We start from the raw sequence: 23779 nt of genomic DNA on the forward strand, positions 1-23779 counted from the left end.
TATGCAATCACCCAAGTCATAAATGAAAATACTGAATACCAGACCCAGGACGGAGATGTGCCTTCCCAGTTCGAGAGCAAACAGTTGATAATTACTCTTTGAGTATGGTCTTTCAATCAGTTTTGCACCTACCAGATAGTGACTTCATCTAGACAACATTACCCCAGTTCGCTTATGGGTCTGTCATGTGGCATTGTGGCAAGGGCCTTACTAAACTCAGGAAATATCTACTTTCTCCTTATCCACTGGGCCAGTAACTGGTCAAAGAAGGAAGTGAGGTTGGTTGGGTATAATTTGTTCTTGACAAATCCATGTTGGCTATTCCTTATAGCCTTATTATCCTTCAGATTCTTGCAAACTGATTATTTAACAAATTGTTCCAAAATCCTTCTTGGCACCAAAGTTAGGCTGACAAATCTATAATTCCCTGGGTCCTCTTTTAGAAGCCCAATTAGAGCAGCTTGAAGTCAGTGATGGAGTGTAGGAATCTGCTGTGTGTACAGTGTTATCAATCAAGTTATTTCTTCTATTCTGTAGCATTGGGGTGGTAATGGTTTGAAGCGTGTAGGATGAAGCTTTGGGGCAGAACCTTAGCTGGTGTAAATGTCATTGTCTATTGTCTTTAAAGGAATTAGGATGGTGATAATTGAGGATCTGTTTCCTAATATCTAAGGTAGCTTGCTGAGGGTGTAGCAGAGATATGCTCACTATTGCGTTTCAATGTGACTGCCGAATGATTAAAAAATGGACTTGCACACAGTTTGATTATGGACAAAATAGGCTTTGAAAGGTTGCGTAACTCCTCTGTCAACACACTTTTTTAAACTTTTAATATATCAGGAATACAAAGTTTGTCTTTTCTAGTTGCTTTGGAGGAAAGGTGTGTACAGTGAAACTTAATGTACCATTTGAGGGTCTTCTAACCAAAATATTAATGTCGTTGTAGTTAAATAATTAACAAAACAGATTTGAATAGCCTACAGATCTTTCCTATTCATTATCCCTGCTTCTTTTTTTAGCAAAGTTGATACCGTCATTTCAGAAGGTCTCTACTTTTCTAGGGTATTCCCGCCTACACCAGAGCTCAATTTCTAACAACACCTAGAACAAAAAAAATTAGGAAAAACAAACAAACCTTTTTTGGTGTGTGGGAGGACTCCACACGAAAATTTCAGGCCATCTTTACACATGATAAAGAAGAAGAAGAAAACAAAAAACAAAGCAAAAACCAAAAATTCCATTTCTTTTTTCCTTTAATATATGCTCAATTAGCTGAAATAAGATTTAAATATGTGTTTTATAATTGTAGTCTTCATTGTGTGAAATTATCCATAGAAATCAACAGTGGTTGACTTAAACAAAGAAGGAAAACATTTGCAGTGCATTTTTGTCATGATGATTTAGAACAGGTGTGGGAAATAATACGGTGGTGGTTTGCCAGGGTTAGTCCCTGGTGGGCCACTGCCTCTATATTTACCTGCACAGCCACAGGTACTGGTGATCACAGCTTCTGTTGGCCACGGATTGTCGTTCTTGGCTATGGAGCAGCTGGAAGCAGCGTGGACCGGGACACCGCTTCCCGTAGCTCCCATTGGCCAGGAACAGCAATCTGCAGCCAATGGAAGCTGCGCTCACCAGTACCTGCGGCTGTGCAGGTAAATATAGTGGTGGAAGCCTGTTAGGACATAACTCTGGCAGACTGGATCCAGCCCAGTGGGCTGATATTTGCCCACCCCGATTTAAACCCTACTAGTTTGTCCAGTTGGTCCTTTACCATAGATCTCTTCTACTGTACTATAGCAAATGTTTAATCTAAATAATGTAAATTGAATAAGACTTTAGGTTAAAGAAAAATTCAAAACATATGAAATATAAAACAATAATTTATTTACTTGTTAATGTTTATAACTAATGATTTCATGAAACTGCTCTTACAATTCAGTACATTCAAATCTACAAAGCAAAACAGTTACTACAATGGGCAATTCAACTTACACAAACTGTTTTGTGTAAACAACTTAGCTGTACATGCACATTCTTTCAACAAGTTGCAACACTTGCAAACATGCTTTAAAATCCTTCAAAGCTCCAATATAATGTAACTTTGCTTCAGGCCTTTCAGCTGAAACCTATATATTTCCTTTAGATATCTAAAAAAGAAAAATGTTTAAATGCTGATCATAACTCTAAAGCCTGCAGGTATGATAAATGTTAAATATTACAGGAGAATGGCTCTATCAGGAGTTCAATACTTTTGCGATTAACCTTGAGCTAAATATTGATAAACAGCAGTGTGTGCAGAAGTGCACCACGGCAAAGAAATATCACAAAATATGCTTTCATAAAAATACATATTTGCGGTTGCTTTTGTGGTTTTTAGGCAAAGAAAAGCACGTGTAACCTTTTATATGAACACAGTTTAAACAAATTATCGGCTTAAGTATTGTAAATACATTTTCTGATATTTAAACACTTCATGTAAAAGGTAATGAGTAAAAAAGTACAATCAGTATTCCAAAAAAAGACGTTACTATTGCCTTCAAAGGAGATGGGCAGTTTCTGTCTCCACTTTCCGATAAAGAATGTTGGCACCCAAAGTTGTAGAGTTCAGTACTTTTAATTATAAAGTTGATGACTGTATCTTATATACAAAAAAACTTGCCACATTGAACGAGGCAGGAATTTCTACTCCAAAGGTAGCAGTTTATGTACATAATTCAGCAACGGTGATTATACAGTAGTTACTGACAGGAAAGAATTGTACACTCTTGTGCCATCGGGGGACTTTGTGCCATGAGTTAAGAGTTCTTGGATTGTCATCCAGTTGTCAAAGATTTTTTTATTCCTCTTCTTCATCATTTTTTTGTGGCTCAGTTCAATGATGTTCATCTCTTTCTTTTCTTCCACCCCTTGCTGTTCCTTTAAACAATCTAACCTGCTCTGCATCATAAACTCGCGTCGCCGCCTCTGTTCCTTCGCTTTCACCAAATGCTGCTTCCGTTCCTCCTTGCTCCAATAGCGGCCCATTTTCATCTCACTTATAGCGTCGTCATCTGTCGTCATCCCGCTGCGCTCTTCCTTAATCTTTATGGCACGTTCTCTCAGTAGCCTGTCCCTGACTGGCCTCTTGGTGATGTAGCGGGTTCCATCGCTCCTGACCTTGACTTTCCATTCCATCCGGGGCTCGCTTTGGCTTGACGAATTGAAGTCTTTGCACATGCTCACTAGACTCATCTGGCTCTGTGCATATTCCACAGCTGACTTCTGTTGTATCAGCTGCATGTAGCTCTGGTAGTGCTGAGCGTGGGCTGGGATATGAGCGTGTTTATAGGGAGAGTGATGATATGGAGAGATGTAGGAGCCAGCCAGTTTTTGAGCTGGGCTTTTGCTTCCATCACTGGCTTTTCGCTCTTTGCTTTCCAGCTGCTTGCCAAGGTCCGTCTCTTTAGGGGACGAGAGATATTTAGCAGAGCTGGCTTCGTGACTTTCTGAGCTAGGGAGCAGATTCTTCTGGGAGACATATGCCCCTGCCCCCTCATTACCTTGACAGCTGAGGCCTTCTACTGTTCTGTGCAGAGAATTCTCAGGGGAAATTTGCAGGGTGAGCGGTGTGCTTCGACAGCTCTCACCTGTGTTGTATGCACTCGAGCTATCCTTGTCAGATTTCTCTGGGAGCTCTGTAATGTCTGAGAGCTCGTGTCTGCGCGCATCAATGGTTGTATTGTAGTTACGGAATCCGCTGTTATGGAGCATCCAGGGCTCCCGGTATTGATCTTTCAGCTGTTGCATTTTGTGAGCTCTCACGATATTCAGACACTCTAGCTCAATATTCCGCAGCTCCTCATTCAGCATCTCCAGCTCCCTGTCAACGCTCTCGTGGTCACTCTTACTTATATCCGAGGCACTGTTATGATAATATAGACTGTACGGGTTGGCAGACTTGACTTGGCACTTCAGCTCCAGCAGTTCACGGAATCTCTCGCATTCATCCACTGGGATGCTGAGGAAGTCTGTGTCTGTGCAGTCGGCCGAGATAAACGACTCGTTGCTGAACGGCATGTCACCGCTTCCTAGAGTGTCATGACTGTACGCCAGCTGCTTCTGGCTCCCCAGGGTGTTAGAGGAAGTGGTGTGATCGTCGGCATTATTCTCCTGCTCAGAGCTTTCGTCATTTCGCGTGCTCTCATCTGTGCGTCCCACACCGCTGTCCTTCTCATGCTGATTAGATAAAATAGTGGCCGTGTCTGTGGTGCCGCCATCTTCTTCATGCTTCTTCTAAAATCAAAAATAAACTATAAACATAAAACCCAAAGACAAACTATTTGCAAGTTCAAATCATGATAGAAGCCCTGAGTCCTTCTGAGTTTTCTTACTCCGTCATGCATGTTCCCTTATTACCTAATGAGTTTAGAAAACCTATTAGCGACTGGATTTTCAGTGGCGCTCAGGACCAGATTTTCCATTGTGCAGCTTCCATGCAAAGGTGCTAGATTTCCAAAAGATCTGTAATCCCATTCAGTTGCTGAAGTTAGGACCCAATTTTAAAAGTTCAGCATTTAGCAGCTCCAGCTGCCACGCTTATGACCCAATGTGCAGAGCTCTTTTAAAAAACCTGACCTCTTGTTTTTGGGGCTTAAATGGGAACAGAACATTCTGGAAAATCTGGACCCAATAGTGGATAATGGAATGGAGTGGAAAATTCTTACCCAGAACTGCAGCATTATACAGGAATTAGCATAAGTGCAAATGCATTTTAAACATGTGGGATCAAGAAGTCAGATGGCCTTGTTTCCCAGCACAGAATTTTAACCACAGGAAATCTGGATTCACTTCTTGCCTCTGCCACATACCTTTTTGTGTGTCCTTGAGTAAGTCACTTGTTCTCTGCCTGAGTTCCCTATGTGTAAATAATACACCCTTTTCCCAATGTTTTGCCTTACTGTCCATTAAGACTGTAAGCACATCAAGGCAGAGATAATTTCTTACTAGGGATATGTACAATGAATGCACAGCAGGGCAGGAGACTCTAGGTACCACTGTGATAATCCTTGTCTTTGACACACTTTGTCCACTTCACTACCGAGTCTATTAAATCTGACTTACAATTCAAACTGATTCAAGTTGTCAAACACAGAATTTTTTTCCCCAGAATTGATTTATTAATTAGCCTCCGTTTCATCTTGCTGTCATGTAGCTAATGCTATTCAACTTAATGACCACAACCAGAATGGTGAATGCCTAAAAAAAAGGCTATTAAAAGCTTGAACTGCACTCATGTTTTAAATGCAACCCCTCCCCCCCAAAAAAACAAAACCCCACACCTAGTAGCAGATTTGAAAATGTATGGTAATTTAGATTAGGGATGTGAACATGCATCCAAGTACATGGTTAACTGATCCATTGGTTAACCCTCTCAGTTACATGCATCCTCTATCCCCCCCACCCCCCGCTGTTGCCTCTATATCAGTGCGTGGGGAGCTAGCTTTTAAGCTGGCTCCCTGCATGTGCCAACTGTCATGGAGCTGTCTCCCTCCCCCCTGTTGCCTACCACAGTGGCAGCAGCATGGGGTAGAGGGGACAGGAGGAAGCTGGTACATGCTGGCTTTCAAGCCAGCCCCCCATGTGCACTGGCTCCCATGGAGCTGCCTTCTCCCTTGTCCTTGTGCTGCTGCTTCCACAGAAGCAGCAGGGCTGGGGGTGGAGGGAGGGAACGGGAACAGGCAGGAGCTGGTTCACGTGTAACCGCTAAAAAAATCAGCAGTTAGACATTTACACAAATAACTGCACTTTAACATCCCTAATGTAGATGGCGTTTTCTATGCAGTTTGCAGATACAGTCCTGGAACAGCTACATTTTGCAGAGCGTCTTTCTGCTCGGAGCGTCATGAAAGTTACTGGTTGGTTCATTCAGATGAGTTCGGTATCCTAACATAAGGGTCGTGTGACATTTTGACAATGCTGCACCATGAAGCGGCGTTACCTGCTGTAGGATGCTGGCAGTAAACTGCATGGCCTGGTGGTGCTGTTCCTCCAGCATGTCCATGTGTAAGTCATCCAGAAAATCATTTCTGTCATCGTCCATCCATCCTTCATCCAGCTGCATGAAAGGGGATAAATAAAAAAACCAAACCCACACATGTCGTGTTGTCATAAGGATGAAAACTGACATAAATATATTCTCCCTCTTTGTGGAAAATAAGGAGAATGAGGGAAGCTGCTTTCTGCCACCTTGCTGTATATCACTCTGTGTCTGACCTGTTAGCCCTCCCCCTCAAAGGAAACGTGCACGTTTTCGAAATCAAGCCTGGGAGCACAAGCTGATTACACTGCAAGACACTAAAAAGTGTGGACTGAACAAAGACACTGTGTTTATGGCTTATTACAGCAATCTGGAACCCATTAACTCCCCTTTTAATCTTATGAGCACAGAGATGTTAATAGGCGACTCTGCCTTAAATGGTCCTTTACTACTTATGCCAAACAACCTGTCCCACCTTACATTTTGCTGTGAGTACCTTCCCCAGACCTGAAGAACAGCTCTCTATGGCTCAAAAGCTTGTTTCTCTCACCAACCGAAGTTGGTCCAAAAAAAGGTACTTCCTCACCCACCTTATCTGTAATACCATGGGACCGACCCAGCTACAACTACACTGTGGAAATGAATATGGATCTCTTCGTTATGGGCTATTCTAAGTGCAACCAAAGAGCTGCCACAAAGACCACTTTTCAGGTTCAATCTCTTTTTTGCACATGACTGTTTGGATTCCCAGTAGTGGGATTTGGCCCATAATCCTAGGGTGTGTCTAGACTGGCAAGATTTTGCGCAAAAACTTGCCAGCTGTCTACACTGGCTGCTTGAATTTGCGCAGGAGCACTGACTTTGTAATGTACAAAATCAGTGCTACTTGCGCAAATACTTTCATGCTCCCGCTCGGGGGGAAAAAGCCCTCTTGCGCAAGAATACTTGCGCAAGAGGGCCAGTGTAGACAGGGAAGAACTGTTTTGCGCAAAAAAAGCCCTGATGGCTAAAATGGCGATCGGGGATTTCTTGCGCAAAATCACGTCTAGACTGGCCATGGACGCTTTTGCGCAAAAGCACTTTTTGCGCAAAACATCTGTGCCAATCTAGACGCGCTTTTGCGGAAATACTTTTAACGAAAAAACTTTTCAGTTAAAAGTATTTCCGCAAAATCATGCCAGTCTGGACGCAGCCCTTGATTTTTCTACTCGCTCAGTTGAGAATACAAATCAATTAAAACAAAAAAGTCCCTCCTCCTTTCTCTCCTCAAAAGTTCCTCTCCCCTACTCCTCCCCGCCCTGATCCCCTGCTGGTCCTGGAAATATAGCTGTTTACGTCTGAGATGGGTGGTTGTTTTGGTGCATATAACTAGAATATTTGCATATTCTAGGCTCAAATCTTCAAGTTATTGGTTGGCCTGGGTGGTCAGGCTGGGTAGATGCCATTCCAGGAAATACTGAAATGTCCAGTATTCTAGGGATATGAAAGTGGCCACCCTATCCCTCCTCTACCCCATTTCCAAGGAAAGAACAGGTGTGTCCAAGTATCTGTGGATTCTCCAGCTTGACCCTCCCCATAATTCTCCCTTACCCCGCATGCACTACTGCAACACAATTTGAGCAAGGGGGACATATCCCCTGGACAACCATAGTACTACTAGGGCTTGTCTATGCTAGGAAATGATTTCAAAATCACTTATTTTGAAATAGTGTGTCCACACTAAAGGCCTTGAAATTAGTCTGAGGCAGGCTCCCTTAATATTGACACCCTACCTCGACTTACAGCCCCAGGAACCACTGCGGAGTAATTACTCTGAATGACTCTGCGGAGGAGCTATTTCGAAATAGCAGCAGTGGAGCATCCACACTAATGCTCTTCTGAAATGGCTATTTCAAAATAGCGTTATTCTTTGTGGAAAGCAGGCGTTATTTGGAAATAACCTGCCCGTTATTTCAAAATAAAGGACTTGGTAGTGTGGACGCTTTCCTTGTTGTTTCGAAATATGGGTGGTTGTTTCAAAATAACTCCCTAGTGTAGACCTGGGCCTAGCATCTCCTGCACTATGTGTGTGACACTCAAATCCAGCCCTGGAGCAAGCATGTTAGGATTCAGCTTCAAACCCGGGTCTTGCAGCTGCGAGAAGAGAGCCATCTGTTAGATATGACCAGAATGCCAGCTATGCACTACATAAAGGCTCCATTTAAAGATGGTAGAGAAAGAGCTAATTGATTAATAAGTACAGGTTCGACTTCCCTGGTCCGGCATCCTCTGGGCCTGAGCGGTCCTGAAGAAGAGAGTTTGCTGGACCAAGGTAGGTCAGACCTCCAGGCTCTCCAGGGCTCTGCTCCTGGCCCCCAACCGCAGCCAACACGTTGCCCCTGGCCTGTCTGTTGCCCCTGGCTGGCTGCTAGGCATGGGGTTCCCTGCCCCCTGGTCAGTGGTACTTGCCTGGGCTCCATTCCTGGCCACTGGCCTTGTGGGCTGCTGGACCACAGACGTTGCCGGACCAAAGGGTCCCGGACCAGACTGGTTCAACCTGTACTAGTTAATTAATTGCTATAGAGTATTATAGAGATCAGTGTATTATTTGGAACCCTGGCATGTAATTATCCACACCTTACACTGATATATCTATAACCACCTGTAACAGGTCCTCTTCATATCTGTAACATGGTTACATGTTTAATCATTTATTAACCCTTTAAAGCGAACCTTAATATAAAGTGTGACAATGTATGTGAATGTTCATGAACTTTTTTCATGTGTCGTGTGTCTCCAGTCTAACCGTATATGACTTTTTTAAAATAGAAAACGAAATCACCTCAAAATCCACTCCCAGTAAGTAAATAATAGTCTCTATGTACCTGAATTTCTGGTCTTGCTACAAGTAAGGAGACATTTTTGCTCTCTTCGCTGGTTAGAAGTGCCACAGCTTCTTCTCGGTTCTGCACCTCAATGCCATTAATCTAAAAATATATATATAGTAAAAAACCAAGTATGGGGGGGGGGAAGGGAAATAATGTTGTCATTTGAATGCTCATATTCTTGGTGATGGGCTCCATTGAGGTGCATGGCTACACCGATTGTCACATCAGATATGCTGCAAATTGTCTCTGTACAAATCTGCAACAGCAGAGCACATATGTGGCAGATATTTTGATGGAGAACACATGACATTGGCATCCGTCCATGTTTTTCATAGTTTGTGCATATGTGCAGGTACGTGGAAGCAGTCTTGTCATAGAGCTGGAACCAGAGAGGATGGGAAAGGTATGGGTAGAATCACAACAGGGAACCAAACTAGTTTCATAACTAGATATGGCCAAGAGGGATAGAATTTCCCAATGAAGACCACATCAGCAATTAAAAAGGAGGTGGACTTCTAGTCAGAATGATCTTGAGCTCTAAAATATTACTAGATAAATCACTCCTGAAGCTGATATTGTATTGTGGGGGTACTACTTTCATTGGTACAAGTATCGGGACACTCACATTGCCACAGCATCAGTAGAATTACGCTGGAATGGATCTTATGCTGTTCCACAGAGGAGAATAATTGTTGGAAAAAGCAGAGGGTTTCCTTGGTAGAACACAAAATTAAGCACAGATATGTGGCAGGTTGTGCAGGAAACAAAGTGGGGGGCGGAGGGAAGGGTTTGCTGGTAAAATTCTAGTGTAGAGCAGGCCAGGGGGTATGATATAAAGTGATTGAAAACGAGCCACTATTCTAGGAAATGAGGCAGTTAGCTAAGTGGAAAATGTTGGCTAGCTTTTCACTGCCATGCAACTCAGAAATGGCTTATTTGGTTTCCACTCAGTCTTTCCAGTGTGGGCTAGTACACTACATCTGCAGCTTGACCAATGCTACCAAAACTTGGTGTGAGGGTGTGTCTAGATGAAGAGACTATGCAGCAGGCTGGATTGTAAATCAATCGCGCACTAACCTGCTGCCTGTTAACTTGCCACGTGGACCCTACTACAGTGCACTAAGGGGAACTTACAGTACACACTACCAGAGGTCTGCATAGAAAATTACATCCCATCTTGATGCACTGTCTAGACAAGCCCTAAACCTAAAACCAGTAGCTCGAAGGAAAATTTTTGAGGAAAATTACAAGGGAGCTCAGAATTATTAGGGCTATAATGGAATGATTCACTGCAGCAATTCTAAAATAAAGTGTGGGAAGCAATGTGATATGTAAGTTCAAATAGCTACAGAATAGCGTGGAATGCAAGTAATCCATGAATTATTTGCTCACATACTTGAATAATGCGATCTCCCTCTCGTAGGCGACCATCTTTCGCAGCAATGCTGTTGGGATCAATCTGCAAAACAGAAGACTTGTAAACAGTGCTTAATTTGTAAAGAAAGAGGTGCTGGGGCTCATGTTATTTTTTTGTATTCATAAGCCTGGAGACATTGGGGTTATGAACTGACAAGCTTAGAGGTGCCAGGGGCTCAGCATAACAAATTAAGCACTGCTTGTAAATGCTACAGAGGTTTAAAAGAGAGGTTTCAATCTTTCACCTCCCATTTTAAACATGGCATTTACAATGCAAGTAAAGTGGGTTGAATTGAGATGTCAGTATCCAGCGCTGGGTCCATGGTTTCTATCTCATAAATAATTATTAGCGAATCTCCCTTGCTTTCATGAACCACAAATTAAAATGACTGGGTTAAATGTAAAATGTTTTCTTTCTGACATGAGCCTCCAGAGAAGACAGGCTTGTGTTACATATGAGAAGTTTTCTCATTTGTGCTTTCAGAAGTAACATTTAAACTTTGAAAAGCAGCTCTTTGATGATCTATGCCTTACAAATGGGAGGATTAAGTCCTACTTGATGTGTTGTAAAGGAGGGTGTATTAAATTTAAGGGAGTTTTTCTCTAACTATTTAATTTGAAATGGATAAAAGGTTTGCTAAGTATAAATTAATAAATGATATAAAGTTAGGTAAGTCCATGTGCAAATTATTGTTTGCATGAAAGGAAGCACAGAATGCCAAGCAGGCATGAAATATTTAGTTGCAACCTAATAGAATTGCTTGCAATTTTATTCTATTTATCTGGATGTTCACAACAATCAAAAATAGACATCAGATGCAGAGAGCATGAAGAATTCTTGGCACATTTAATCTGAAGTAAAATGCATTGCATGGATCTATTTCAGTAAACATGAAGATTAGGTGTCAATGTCATGATTGTGATGTCCAGGGACAACACTGTTTTACGGAGCTAATGACACTATTAAAAATATGTATTTTTATTTCATGGTAGAGAGAATGTGGCATTTCATGTTTGTTGGCACAATCACTCAGAGAAATAGGTTTTTTCCTGGGACTTTCTATGCTTGGATATGATAGAGGTCTACAAAATAATGAATAACACAAATAACACAAGAGTAGGAGGTTACCAAATGAAATCGATAGACAGTAGGTTTAAATCAAACAAAAGGAACTACTACTTCATACAATGCACTGTCAACCTGTGGAACTCATTGCCAGGGGATATTGTGAAAACCACAATTAGACTGGGCTTCAAAAAAGAACTAGGTAAGATCATGGAAGAGGCGCCCATCAATAACTATTGGCCAAGATGGTTAGAGCTGCAACCCCACATTCTGGGTGTCTCAAATTTCTATTTGTTAGAAGCTGAGAATGAGCAACAGGGTGTGGATCATTTGATGATTACGTGTTCTGACCACTCCCTCTGAGTCACCTGGCACCAGCCATTGTCAGAAGATAGGATACTGGCCTACCAGGACCATTGGTCTAACCCAGTATGGCCTTTCTTACGTTATGCAATTGTTCTGGAGTAACTCTAAAGGTGGTAGAAAGGGTACAAAGCATCTGTTTTGCCCTTTGACATAGTCTCCAGATTATGTAACAAGATTACCCAGGGGTTCTCAAATTTGAGAGCACAACTAAAGTTGGCTGGGACATGTTTTTAAGAAAATGAAAGGTTTTATTTTGCAAGACACTTTTTCATCAAAAGATTTTGAGTTTTCATGAAAACATGAAAAATTTCATCTAAATCAGTTTTCATGGAAATTTCCATGTTGATAAAAAATGAACATAAATTTCCCTTGGGAAGCTGAGAAGATTTCTGTGGGATTAACATTAGTGACACCAGATTCAGGCTCTTTATGTATATACCAACGACGCCTTTCAATTTTTTGGGCATCCCATGGGACTGTGGGATTTTGCTATGGTTGATGCTTCTGTGAAGAGTGTTGTTTCACTGGAGAGAACAAGAGGCTAGTCATAGGAGCCTGAGGTGAAACCTTTTACAGTTGAATTATATCATATTTTCATACATGTCCAACATTCCAAATTAGTAACATGGAGTACAGCTTTTAAAAAACGGTTGGGTGGGCACATAGCACAAGCAGTGTAGCCTTCTGACCGCATGGTGGGGTAGAAATAGTTGCATTGTGGGGGCAGGAACAAAGGGAGGGATCAGATTATACAGGAGCCTCCAACACAATGGGAAGCTGTGCAAAGGGGAATTGTTGCCAAACTGACTGATGCTAGTAATAACTGGTTCTAAAGTTGGCCAAAATTAGGAAATTCTGCGGGTGGTTGACCTAGAACAAATGCATGGGTCTTTAAATTGAAGAATAGACATATATGTCATGTTAGAGACGAAATCGCAGAAGAAACATAGATGAGAAATGCCAGAGGGAAATAGTTGTCTATTGTAAGGTACAATCTTGTCTTTGGTTGTGCACTAAACTGAAGTATTGGGTGAAATCTTGGCCCCACTGAAGCTAATGGGAATTTTGCCATTGACTTGAATGGACACAAACTTTTACCTATTAATTGTGTAAAGGAAAATAAGGAATTATCTTTCAGTTATTCCCCTCGCAAACATGTTTAGAATATCACCAGACATGACTGAGTTAGGCACAGGGATGATCTTTTCTTATCCCCAACACTATAGTTTAAAAGACCAATTGTACTCTATATGAAAGCATCTCAACCGTACCTCACTAACATAAATACCAATGTCATCTTCATCATCAGTTCGATAACACACAGTAAGGCCGAGCTTGTCCTGGCTGTTCACTCTATGCAAGTCCACTTCCTAGGCAAAGAAAAGAATGTTCTGAATGAGACATCAGTGAGTGATGAAAGCCATTTTTTAAATGCAATGCAAATATTTTGCTTCAATGATATACTGGATCTCTTTTCGTTTTACTGTGAAGACCATGTTAACGTACTGAGTGAAAAGTGGATTATATGCAGACAATCGATAGCTAGGGCATTTCTGACCCTTCAATCAATATAAAGTCATTTTGAAAACGGACCATTTATTGATCTTAAAGAAGAAAAATTACCTATATTTCATGTGGTGGCAAGAATTCCAATGCTAAAATATTTTAGAAAGTATTATTTCAATATTTGCGATAGGTTGCATATATTTTCCTATGCACAATGCAACATTTGACAATATTTTCTGATTTATTTGGAAGAGTACGGCATGCTGTGGTACATTAATTTTAATAGTTTTGCAGCTTTCAGTGAGGAATGACAATAAGTTTCTAAAGATAAGAAACACGCTGGTGGCTACAAGATTTTTTTCAGCAGCGGGTGTGACATTGTTTGTAGAAATATATTTTAGCTTGACCAGAGTATGGATTGACCAGGCAGGCCACACTACTCCAGCATTTGCTGGTGGCATGGTCAGTCTTGGAGGAATGTAAGTTTTAATTTTTTTTAAAAAAAAATGAAGATTTAGACGTTTGCTGTGAACAAACACCCTCTGCTGGCTTCTCCCCATGTTCATGGCTCCTTTGCATTCGTCTGTCAGAACAAAGGTTGGTAAAACAGTTAATTTGACCGGCTGAAGTTTTTCATTGTGTATAGGACTCCCCATCTCGTATAGTCTGCATAGCTGCCTCCTCCCCCTGTCTCCGTCTCGAGAGTGGTGTGCTAAGAATCACTGAGCATTTCAAGCACTCTCAGTTCTCTGATGTAAGCCCTTGCCTGGAGTTATGTCCTACTCCTAGCCAGTCTGTGATTCTGCTGAATCACAAGTGAGAAGGTTTCCACAAGTGAGAGATATGATGCCCTTTCTACATACCTTCTTCCTCCCCACAGATAGACAGGCAATAGTAAGGCTAGCAAACTGTTTTTAGAAGGCCCTGACAGCTGATCAATGAAAGGGACCATACATTCTTTGCAGCTTGCTCTAGGCTGGAAGCAAAATAAAGATGCTGTGATGGAGACCTGCTGTTGGAAACGGGATTCGAGAGACCTGAAAAACTGGGCAAAAGGACATGGGATCAGAATGTGGGCATGAGCTCAGGTATGAATCCCTGAACCTTCCCATGACAAGTCACGAAGCAACCCTATTCTAACCTAGCAACTTTGGACTGGACAAGAAGCAGCAAATGTAAAAGTTCTGATAACCTAATTAATTATTTCTCAACATCTCTCCATTTCATCCTGCGGTGCCATTCATACAGGGAAAGAGAATGAAACAAGTAGATATGAATAATTTATTGGCTCGCTTAGATGACAGCTGCCAAGATCAGCAGTCTCTCGTTATTTACTTGTCAACATGTGTAATTTTTTTTTAAACCGTAGCAGTAAATGTCAATGACATTTCAGATGATATTTAAATGGTTTCAATCAATAGTATCCATGTTGAACTATAGTTTTTCCCCCCATCTTACGTTACATAAAGGTTGGCTACCTTGCACTAATTGCTGAATTTTTCCATATTTTCCATATTTCCATTTTCTGAAGATTTGTCATTTTTAGAGAGGAAACTGAAATTGTTCACTGGGAATCATTAGATAAAAGTGGGGCTGATTCTGATCTCAATTGTGCTGGTGTAAATCCAGGGTATCTTTTTTGATGTCAATGGGTTTAGCCTTGATTTTATGGGGAAGAATGAGGCATTATGCCCCTAAATTAGGTTTAGCACAGTTCTTCTGCATTTTTTGTGTACCTTAACAAAGGGGCTTCATGTCTTTAAGACACTCTACACATCTGAGATTGTGGCTGTGAAGAAAAGAATAAGAAATAGCATTTGGCTGCTGTATAAGATCATACTGTCTGTTCTATCTGCAATGAAAGAATACACAAAGTTAGATAGATCCTATGTGATGGTTAATACTTTATTATTTTTGGGGGAGATAGGCAAGGTATTTGTCTCTTCTTGCTTATAGCCTGTATATAACAATATTCATTGGTTTCAATACATTTTACGTAATTATACATTTTATACTGAAGCATGAGAAATAGCATCTGATATATTCAGAAGGGGATAAATCACCGCAGGGAATTTTAAAATAACCAATCTTTGGACAGGTGGCCTTCTGGAAAAAAATCCTGCAAAAAGAGACTCAGAGCAGGTGTTTAGTACCTGATTTTTTTACACATAATTAATTGATAGACTTATCCTTGGGTAATCCCTCTAGCCCCGGAATAAATAGGATTTCATATTACTCTACATATGCTAATTTTGTGTACTTAAAAATAGTTAAGGCTCTAGTATGTGCATTAATGTTTTAATGTAATCATAAAGTTCTGAAAGATTTTGATAGATATAAGTATATAAATCCAAATTCTTCAAAGCAAAGGCTAATTGCAAGATTAAGGGTACATCTACACTGCACAGCTATTTTGGGGTACAGGGCCTGGTATTTTGGCATTCCGGTAACCGGTTAAGGGATGTCTCAAAATATAGCACGTTCTTTCGAAATTTGGTGCTGTGTTAACATGCCATATTTTGAAATTCAGTAGAAATAAGATATGCATCTTACTTTGAGTTTCGGGTGCTGTGTAAACACACCCTTGGAGTCAAGTTTGTTTAGTGCATGGGTTCTATTATATGAAAAGAATCCCAATTTGCAAAGCCTCATGATAGTTTGTCCATTTTTACTGAGAATGTTCAAGTCTAGGAATTAATATTGGCATTTCAATTTTCCTTTGAAAGGGTAAAGTAAAACTTGACTCCTCTGAGTCCTTCTATATCTCCTCCCTACCACTCTGGAGTTTCTCTATCCTGCAAGCCCTAGTCTGGTGGCAGATGACTAAAGTTTCATGCATAGTGACTGCTAGACTGCTCCCCAAGTCCCTCCCATGTGGACATTCTGGGCACGTCTACACATCAGAGCTAAAGCTGAAATAAGATACAAAACCTGAGCTATGTCAATTGTGTCGCTTAAGTCAAAATAGCTTATTTTGGCTTTTGGCGCTGTCTACATAGCAGGAAGTTTGAGAGAGAGCACTCTTCCTCTGACTCCCCTTATTCCTCATAAAATAAGGGTTACAGGAGTTGGAGTAAGAAGTCCTCTTGCTTGATATTATTTCGACATTGTGTCGAAATAACGGCTTGTAGTGGAGACACGGACTGTATTATTTTGGCAAAATGTCAGTTACTCTGTGTAGTGGGGTGGAATGGCCACCCTCTGAGCCGGAGGCGGAGGAACCCCTCTGGGAGCCATTTTGGGGCCAGCCTAGCCCCGCCCCCTCACCTAACCAGAAGTCAAAGGGCGGGGCTAGGACTATAAGAAGGCTGCCGTGGAGCTCAGTCAGGGCCCAGTCTCCAAAGGAGCCGGAGGCCTGTCTGGAGCTCCTGCCTGGGGAGGCTAAGACCCGGGCTGGGCCGCCCTCAGCCACCTTCCCGGAGGCCGGCCAAGGCTTCCCTGCCCGGGCTACTGAGGCCTGGCCAGGCCCGCCAGCAGAACCAACCGCGGACCCAGAGGACGGGACCGAGCCGCTGGACCAGCTGGACCCCCGATGGTTACTGGAACGCCGGGGCCGGACAAGCCCCGCGGGATGCTACAGAGCTCCGACCTCTTGACCCCTGGATTGGGCCGCCCGGCCCTGCTGAGACGACACGGGCCTCAACTCCCCGACAGGCCTGCTGGAGCTACAGGTACCTGGGAAGGGGGGGAGATGAGAAATGGCCCGGGGGTAGCCCGGGCGGAGAGCCGCCCGCAGCCAGCAAGTTACGGGCTGGAGCCCTGCTGAGCCAGTCGCAGCTGCACGGCTGCATTCAGGGCCCCTGGGCCGGGGCGCAGTGAGGTGGGTGGGCCTGCGCCCCCCCCCTGCCACCCCTCTAACCGGGTGGCAGTCTCCCCCCCTCACCGCTGCTGCAGGTGCCCTACTGGTCCTGCTCCTGAATGAGGAGCTCCTACGAACTTGTGTATGTTTGCAGCCATGTCTTGCCCCAGGGCCTGGGCGCCAGTTGCTGCCCCGCCCGGAGTTAGGGCCTGGGTTTGGCTGGATGTGTTGCTTGGCCTGCCTGGCTTGAGGGCCAGGCCTTATAGACTGTATGTGTTACCTGCCCTGCTCGAGGGCTCGGGCTTACCGACCGGGCCTCGGGCAGGAACTCTTAAAGGGACAGGACTAAACTGGGCACCCTGCCTTGAACTGTGCGATAATAGACTTGCTGAGAGGGGTTGAACTTATCCCTCTGCGGCCCGGACCTGGAGCAAGGCTGGGCACGCGAACGATTACCTCTCGTCCCGACGTGAAGAAAGGCGGGGAAGAGGCTTGTCTCCGTCCCCCGAAAGGGGGGAAAGGCTTTGGCTGTGGTGGACATTGCTGGAGGGCAGTGTCCTGAAAGGGATCCGGCCACCTGCCAGCCGTTCTAATTCCCCAATTCGACGGCAGGTGGCGCGGTGGCAAGCGGGAAGCCGCCACACTCTGAAATAACACTGCTGTGTAGATGTACCCTCTTTTAGCTTAGTTTGGTGTTCCATAATAGAACAGGGATGGAGGAATATTTTGGGCTAGATAGGTGCTCAGACATCATAGTGATGATCCCTGTTTAAGATCATAGCTACATTATGAAACCCATCAGCTACCTACACTGGGGAAGAGGAGCCAATGTATGCCTAGGACAACTAGAATACAGACATTAGATACTGATATGTCGGAAGAGTTTTAATACAATACAATCAGAATTATATACTAGGTGTTTTGCTGTAATATAACCTTTATAGACATAAGCAAAATGACTGGGATCCTTTGCTTGCATAAATCAGGTAAAATGCTTGATGGAAATATTAGAATACTCTCATATTGAATATGAAAGTTTCTTAAAAGAATCGTCAACTTAGAGACAATGGGAACTTAAAATGTGGGTTGCTGAAATCTGTATGACATTAATAGCCAGGCAAGAAAAATGAACATGCACTATGATACTATTATGCCTCCATACACTTGTAATAATAGATTCAGAATTAGTGGTAACAGTAAATTAACATCTTTCCCCAAAAGGACTTTCATTCTCAGCAGATTATTGAATTGCTTTACAGATGATCTGAAATTATGTCCACTTTGCACATTTATAAAACCCCAGACCTTTGCTTAAAAGGGTAAAAATGAGCATTAAACGCTTGAAAAAATGGCTAGTGGGGACTGAAAAATTCAGAGATTCAATTTGTATGTCTAGCCAAATAGTTTTCTTGAAGTAAACACATTTTTTAAAATGAAGCTTTTTCTATGCTGAACCTTGAGCTACCAAACCAACAGGCCTTCTACTTTTGTGCCAGTCTCCACAGTGGATAAAAAAGCAGAGATGGGGAAACATCAACATTAAAATGTTGTTAAAATATAAAAAACAACAAATGGCCTAATAACACCTTAAAGACTAATAAAACATGTAGATGGTATCATGAGCTTTCATGGGCACAACCCACTTCTTCAGATGACAGGAGTGTAGGAAGTCCAGATCCAAGAATAAATAAGGGAAGGAGGAAGGGGGGAGAAGGACCAAAAAAGAAAAAAGTGAGCAAGAGAAAAAGAGACAGTGAGTAGATAAGCTTCAGAGGGGTAGCTGAGTTAGCCTATAACAGGAAAAACTTAAACAACAAATAGTCTAGTAACATCTTAAATACTAAATAGTTATGAGAGGCTGATAAGAACCATTAGTTTGCACTTGGAAAGGAAGACGACCAACACCAGATTCTACACAGACATCAAGAACCATTAGCACCTTCATTGTTTGTTGGTTTGTTTGGTTAAGTCATTAAGGTGTGGAAGCCATCCGATATCCCGGTTCATACCATTTGCATAAGAATTAAACTTGTGAATGAAGTTAAGTTCCAACCCTTCTCTGTGTATTTGGATTGTGGAGTTGGTCTGAAACAAAACGGTGACTTGAAGATCCATTAATGAGTGTCCAGTCAGATTAAAGTGATCTCCAAAAGGTTTTTGTGTGTTGCCTTTTTGGATATCTGATTTGTGTCCATTAATTCTTTCCTGTAGAGACTGTCCAGTTTGGCCAATAATATATTGCAGTGGGGCATTGCTGGCATTTGATGGCATAGATCACATTAGGGGATGTGCGGTTAAATGAGCTTCTGATGTGGTCGCTGATGTGGTTGGGTCTAGTGATGAAAATGCTGATACAGAGTTGTGGACAGAGTTGGCACTGGGGCTGATTGCGGGGGTGGGTTCCTAGATGATTGTGGAGGTATGTTGCGTGGTTACTGGAAAGAATTTGTTTGAGGTTAGGTGGTTGTAAGCGAGAATTGACCTTTCCTCCCCCCCAACGCCTGTGAGAGTGAGGGGTCATTTTCCAGGATAGGTTGTAGATAATGCATTGGAGGGGGTTAAGTTGTGGAATTCTGTTTTCTCTTTTGAGCCTATCTTGAAGTAGATCATGTCCGGGCACTTTTTTGGCTCTGTTGATCTGTTTTTTCACTTCTCCGGGTGGGTATTTCAGTTTTAAGAATGCTCTATATAGATCTTATAGGTGTTTGTCTCTGTCTATGGGATTGGAGCAAATCTGGTTGTATCTTAGGGCTTGGCTGTATACAACAGATATCATCATGTAATTTTACTGTCGTGTCAAGGAAGTGTATTTCTTGTGTGGACTGATCCAGGCTGAAGTTGATGGTGGGGTGGAAGTTGTTGAAATCCCTGTGAAATTCTTCAAGGGTCTCTTTCCAGTGGGTCCATGTGATGAAGATGTCATCAATGTAGTGTAAATAAAGTAGATGGCAAGAACTGAGGAAACGTCATTCAAGGTCAGCCATAAAGATGTTGGCATATTGTGGTGCCATGTGGGTGCTCATGGCTGTGCCACTGACTTGAAGATACAAATTGTCTCCAAATTGGAAGTAGTTGTGGGCTCATTTAAACACAGTTGCAGAGCTCAGTAACCAGGTGTACAGTGCTGTCATCGGGGAATGGCGTGCCTGATAGCCTGTAATTCGTCTTCATGTGGAATGTTGGTGTAAAGAGCTTCTATATCCATGGTGGCTAGAATGATATTTTTAGGTAGATTACTGACGTTTTGTAGTTTCCTCAGGAAGTTGGTGGTGTCGCGAAGGTAGCTAGGAGAGCTGTTATCACTGAGGAAAGAGTCAATATAGTCAGATAATCCTGTTGTAAGTGTGCCAATGCTTGAGATGATGGGTCGTCTGGGATTTCCAGGTTTGTGTATCTTGGGTAGCAGATAGAAAACTCCTGGTTGGGGATTAGGGAGGATGTTAATGTACATTTGGTCCTGAGCAATATCAGGGAGTTTGAGCAGTTGTTTCAGGTTTTTTTGGTATTCTTTAGTGAGATCACAGGAGAGAGAGGCTTGTAGAATCTGGTATTGGTGAGTTGTCTAGTCGCCTCTTGTTCATAATCTGTTCTGTTATGATGACTACTGTACCCCCTTTGTCAGCCTCTTTGATTATGACATTAGAATTGTGTTTGAGGCTGTGTGTAGCAGTGCATTCTGCATGACTGAGGTTATATGTTGTTGTTTGCTGACAATGTCAGCTCAAGCATGTTTGCAGAAGCAGTCAAAGTAGAAATCAAGATTCTCATTGCGACCATTAGTAGGGGTCCACATAGAAGTCTTCCTCTTGTGGGACTGGCGGGGAGGAGCAGCAAGGTCACTGTGTTGTACATCGATGTGCTGGGAATATTCCTTTAGGCAGAGGCAGCAAAAATAGACTTCCAGATCGCCACAGAACTGAATCATATTCATAAGGCTGGTGGGAAAGAAGGAGAGTCCTCGAGATAGGACAGAAGAGGAATCTATCCTAAGAGAGTGGTTGGATAGGTTGACAATGTTGCTAGTGAGTTGAAAGTATCGGGAAAGAGTGATCCTGCGGCCTGTAGGAGTTTGGGTAGTTTATTGTCTGTTTTCTTCTGAAGGGAGATGAAGTGATTGTTGAATGTGGTTTGTTGAATTTTAGTAAAGTCTGGGAAAGATGAAGTGGGTGTGGGGAAGCTTGTTTTTTTTATGACAGTTTCTAATCGTGAGAGCTCCTCCTTGATTGTCTTCTGTATGTATAGAATGCTGATAAGTTTCTTTGTGAGAGTGTGGCATAATCTCTGGCTGTAGTCTGTGGGATACGTAGATTGCATTTTTCACCCTCAGTCTCTCTATCATAATCATCCAGGAACCCACCCCACAGTCAGCCTCGGTGTCAACTTTGCACTAGTGATTTAATCACTGGACGCAACCACATCATTCACCACATCAGAGGCTCATTTTAACTGCACATCCACTAATGTGATCTATGCCATCAAATGCCAGCAATGCCCCACTGCCATGTATATTAGCCAAACTGGACAGTCTCTGTGGGAAAGAATTAATGGACACACATCAGATATCAGGAGCCCCACCTCGCTCTTCCCCAGAGTTAGTTTGTCAATCAGCTGCTCTAAAATGTTTTGCTGCCTCTGGATGTGTTCTAATGGAAAAATGTCAAAATATTTATTTAGGGTCTTTCAGTTTCAACAGATGACCACTTAACCTATTTAGAGTTATTCACTGCCTGGATGTGCCTATGGGAGTGTCTTAGTGCATCTTTGAATCTAATGCCATGTGCAGAACTGGCACTTAAGCAGACCCTAGAAAAAGGTCTAAGCTCAGCTGATCAACCGCACAATAGATGACAGAAAAGCGTATCTGTCACTTTTCTGACAGGGATCACCCCCTCTCTTGCTATCTTCATCCCTGGCGTCCAGAAATAGCTGAATAAAGAGATCAGTCAACATCACAGATGGCCATGGCTTGGGGGAGGGAATCAGGCACTCTGGGCACAGCAGGAACAAAGGTCTGAGCTGCCCCAGGACAAAACAAGAGGCTAGACAAGTGGGTATGTGCATGCCAACAGCATGCCATCTTTGATCTGATTTCAGCGCAAAGCTTCTTCCTCTGGAAGAAAGACACCTGGATGAAGGAGCTTTGAATTTAGGATGGAGTAAACCCTGCTGTGCACATGGGGACTTCAAAATACAATGGTTTGAGTCTGAACATAATGTGAAATAATTCTGGGTTGTCTTTGTTTGCAGAGAAGAAACTGAAGGTAGAGGAATCTCACCAGGGTGTCAATGCATACCTGATGGAGTATCCTCTGGACCTCCTAACCAGTTTTCAAGTATGATTCCTAAATGGACACTAAAGCAACAAAATACCCATTTCAGGCTCTGAGTAGATTTTGGTGATCAAAGTGTCTATTGCCAATGATTAGATACTGGGGGGGAGGGGTGCACCAGGGCAGAAGAATGGCCCTTGGCTAGCATAAATTGTGTATAAAGGTCCCAAGTGGGACAAGTGGAAGAACTTGGAAGAGTTGAAGGGCTATCTCATCCTCATCCATGGGACACGGCATCTGAAAAGCTGTATCTGCCGTTACCTTTTGGGCCAAATTATCTTTTTAATTTAAAAGATTGTAACATCTGAACCTGGTCCTCTTTGGCTGAGGGTTGGGGAGGGGCGAAGGAATTATCTCTTGAAAGGGAAAGTGACCAAAGTAGCTTGATTGTAAGGGCTGGACCTACACAGCTGACTCTCAGTTCAGCAGGGGATGGTGAATATGGTAATGTTGTTACAAAAAACAGATAAACGGACAGATGACTTTGCAGGGAACAATCACCATCAGTTCTAAAAGGGGAACCAATTGAGAGGGGGAAAAATTGATGCATAATGTCTTCCTTTGAACTAAGGTATGTTAACCTCTTTTACCAGAGTCCTGCTAGTGTAGCCTTCACTGATCAGCAATGGAGAGGTGCTAAAATCCTTCAGATCTTTTAAGGGACACCTCTGATTTCCAAGGGGCTACTCATCCAGTTGCTTCAGAGAGCAGTTATTTTGGATGAAACTAAGTGTTGGGATTTTATATTGTGGGCAATAAGAACTGCATCAGATTTAACCATCTGTGACATTGTAACCTAACCTAACAGGTCCTGTCCTGATGCAGATGTCTTGGAGAGAGCGAGTGAGCAGAGAGCTGCTAGCTTTAAGTAATCAACCAGACAAAACAGTGTTCTGTTGGATCCCCCACCCCAATGTTATGCTTTGTCTCAAACAAATTTAACTTGGAAGAATTCCTCTCAATCCCTGTACTTGTGATTAAGACATTTGCTTGGATAAATAGGAAGTTTGGATAGGGCAATAACATAGTAAATGTTGAGAGAACAAGTGCACGTATCCTCAGTTCAGAATTTTCTCCTTTGTAGACCAAGGGAATTAACATATTGAAGGAAGCTTCTATAGTACCTGTCTGGCAGCTGGTCTGACTTGCTCTGAATAAACATTTAATCCATAATGTTCAGGGAAATCCTTCAGTGATATATTACTTCTCTTTGAACCCGAAATTAATTCTGTCTGGGTCTCTTTGCAAAGTTGAATGTATTAGCTATCTTAAAATGAAATATTAATTCTATATTTTTTCAATGAGACTCTTGTGTAAGAAATGTCGAAGTTATTTTGTTTGTGTATTTTTACTGAACTGAACACATGATAGTTAAATCTGGACCATGAATCATTTTTTGAGAGAATCTTT

The 23779-nt window shown here is 42.4% G+C and overlaps 1 protein-coding gene across 4 annotated transcripts in view; it reads right to left on the reverse strand.

Moving 5' to 3' along the window:
* Positions 1 to 1865: 1865 nt before the first annotated feature.
* PDZRN3 (PDZ domain containing ring finger 3) overlaps positions 1866 to 23779 on the reverse strand; it is a 238987-nt gene continuing 217073 nt past the window's right edge. For 3 of the 4 annotated variants that reach the window (XM_075938654.1, XM_075938651.1, XM_006113831.3), the window contains 5 exons: positions 13006 to 13104; positions 10283 to 10345; positions 8884 to 8985; positions 5981 to 6097; positions 1866 to 4275 (listed from right to left, as the gene is read on the reverse strand). In XM_075938654.1, coding sequence (XP_075794769.1) covers positions 2731 to 4275; positions 5981 to 6097; positions 8884 to 8985; positions 10283 to 10345; positions 13006 to 13104 — 1926 coding nt within the window. In that variant the 3' untranslated portion in view covers positions 1866 to 2730. The remainder of the gene's footprint in view (positions 4276 to 5980; positions 6098 to 8883; positions 8986 to 10282; positions 10346 to 13005; positions 13105 to 23779) is intronic. The other variant, XM_075938653.1, reaches the window with a different exon arrangement.

The sequence above is a fragment of the Pelodiscus sinensis genome, chromosome 11 (assembly GCF_049634645.1).
Source record: "Pelodiscus sinensis isolate JC-2024 chromosome 11, ASM4963464v1, whole genome shotgun sequence".
In the NCBI taxonomy this organism is placed as follows: Eukaryota; Metazoa; Chordata; order Testudines; family Trionychidae; genus Pelodiscus; species Pelodiscus sinensis.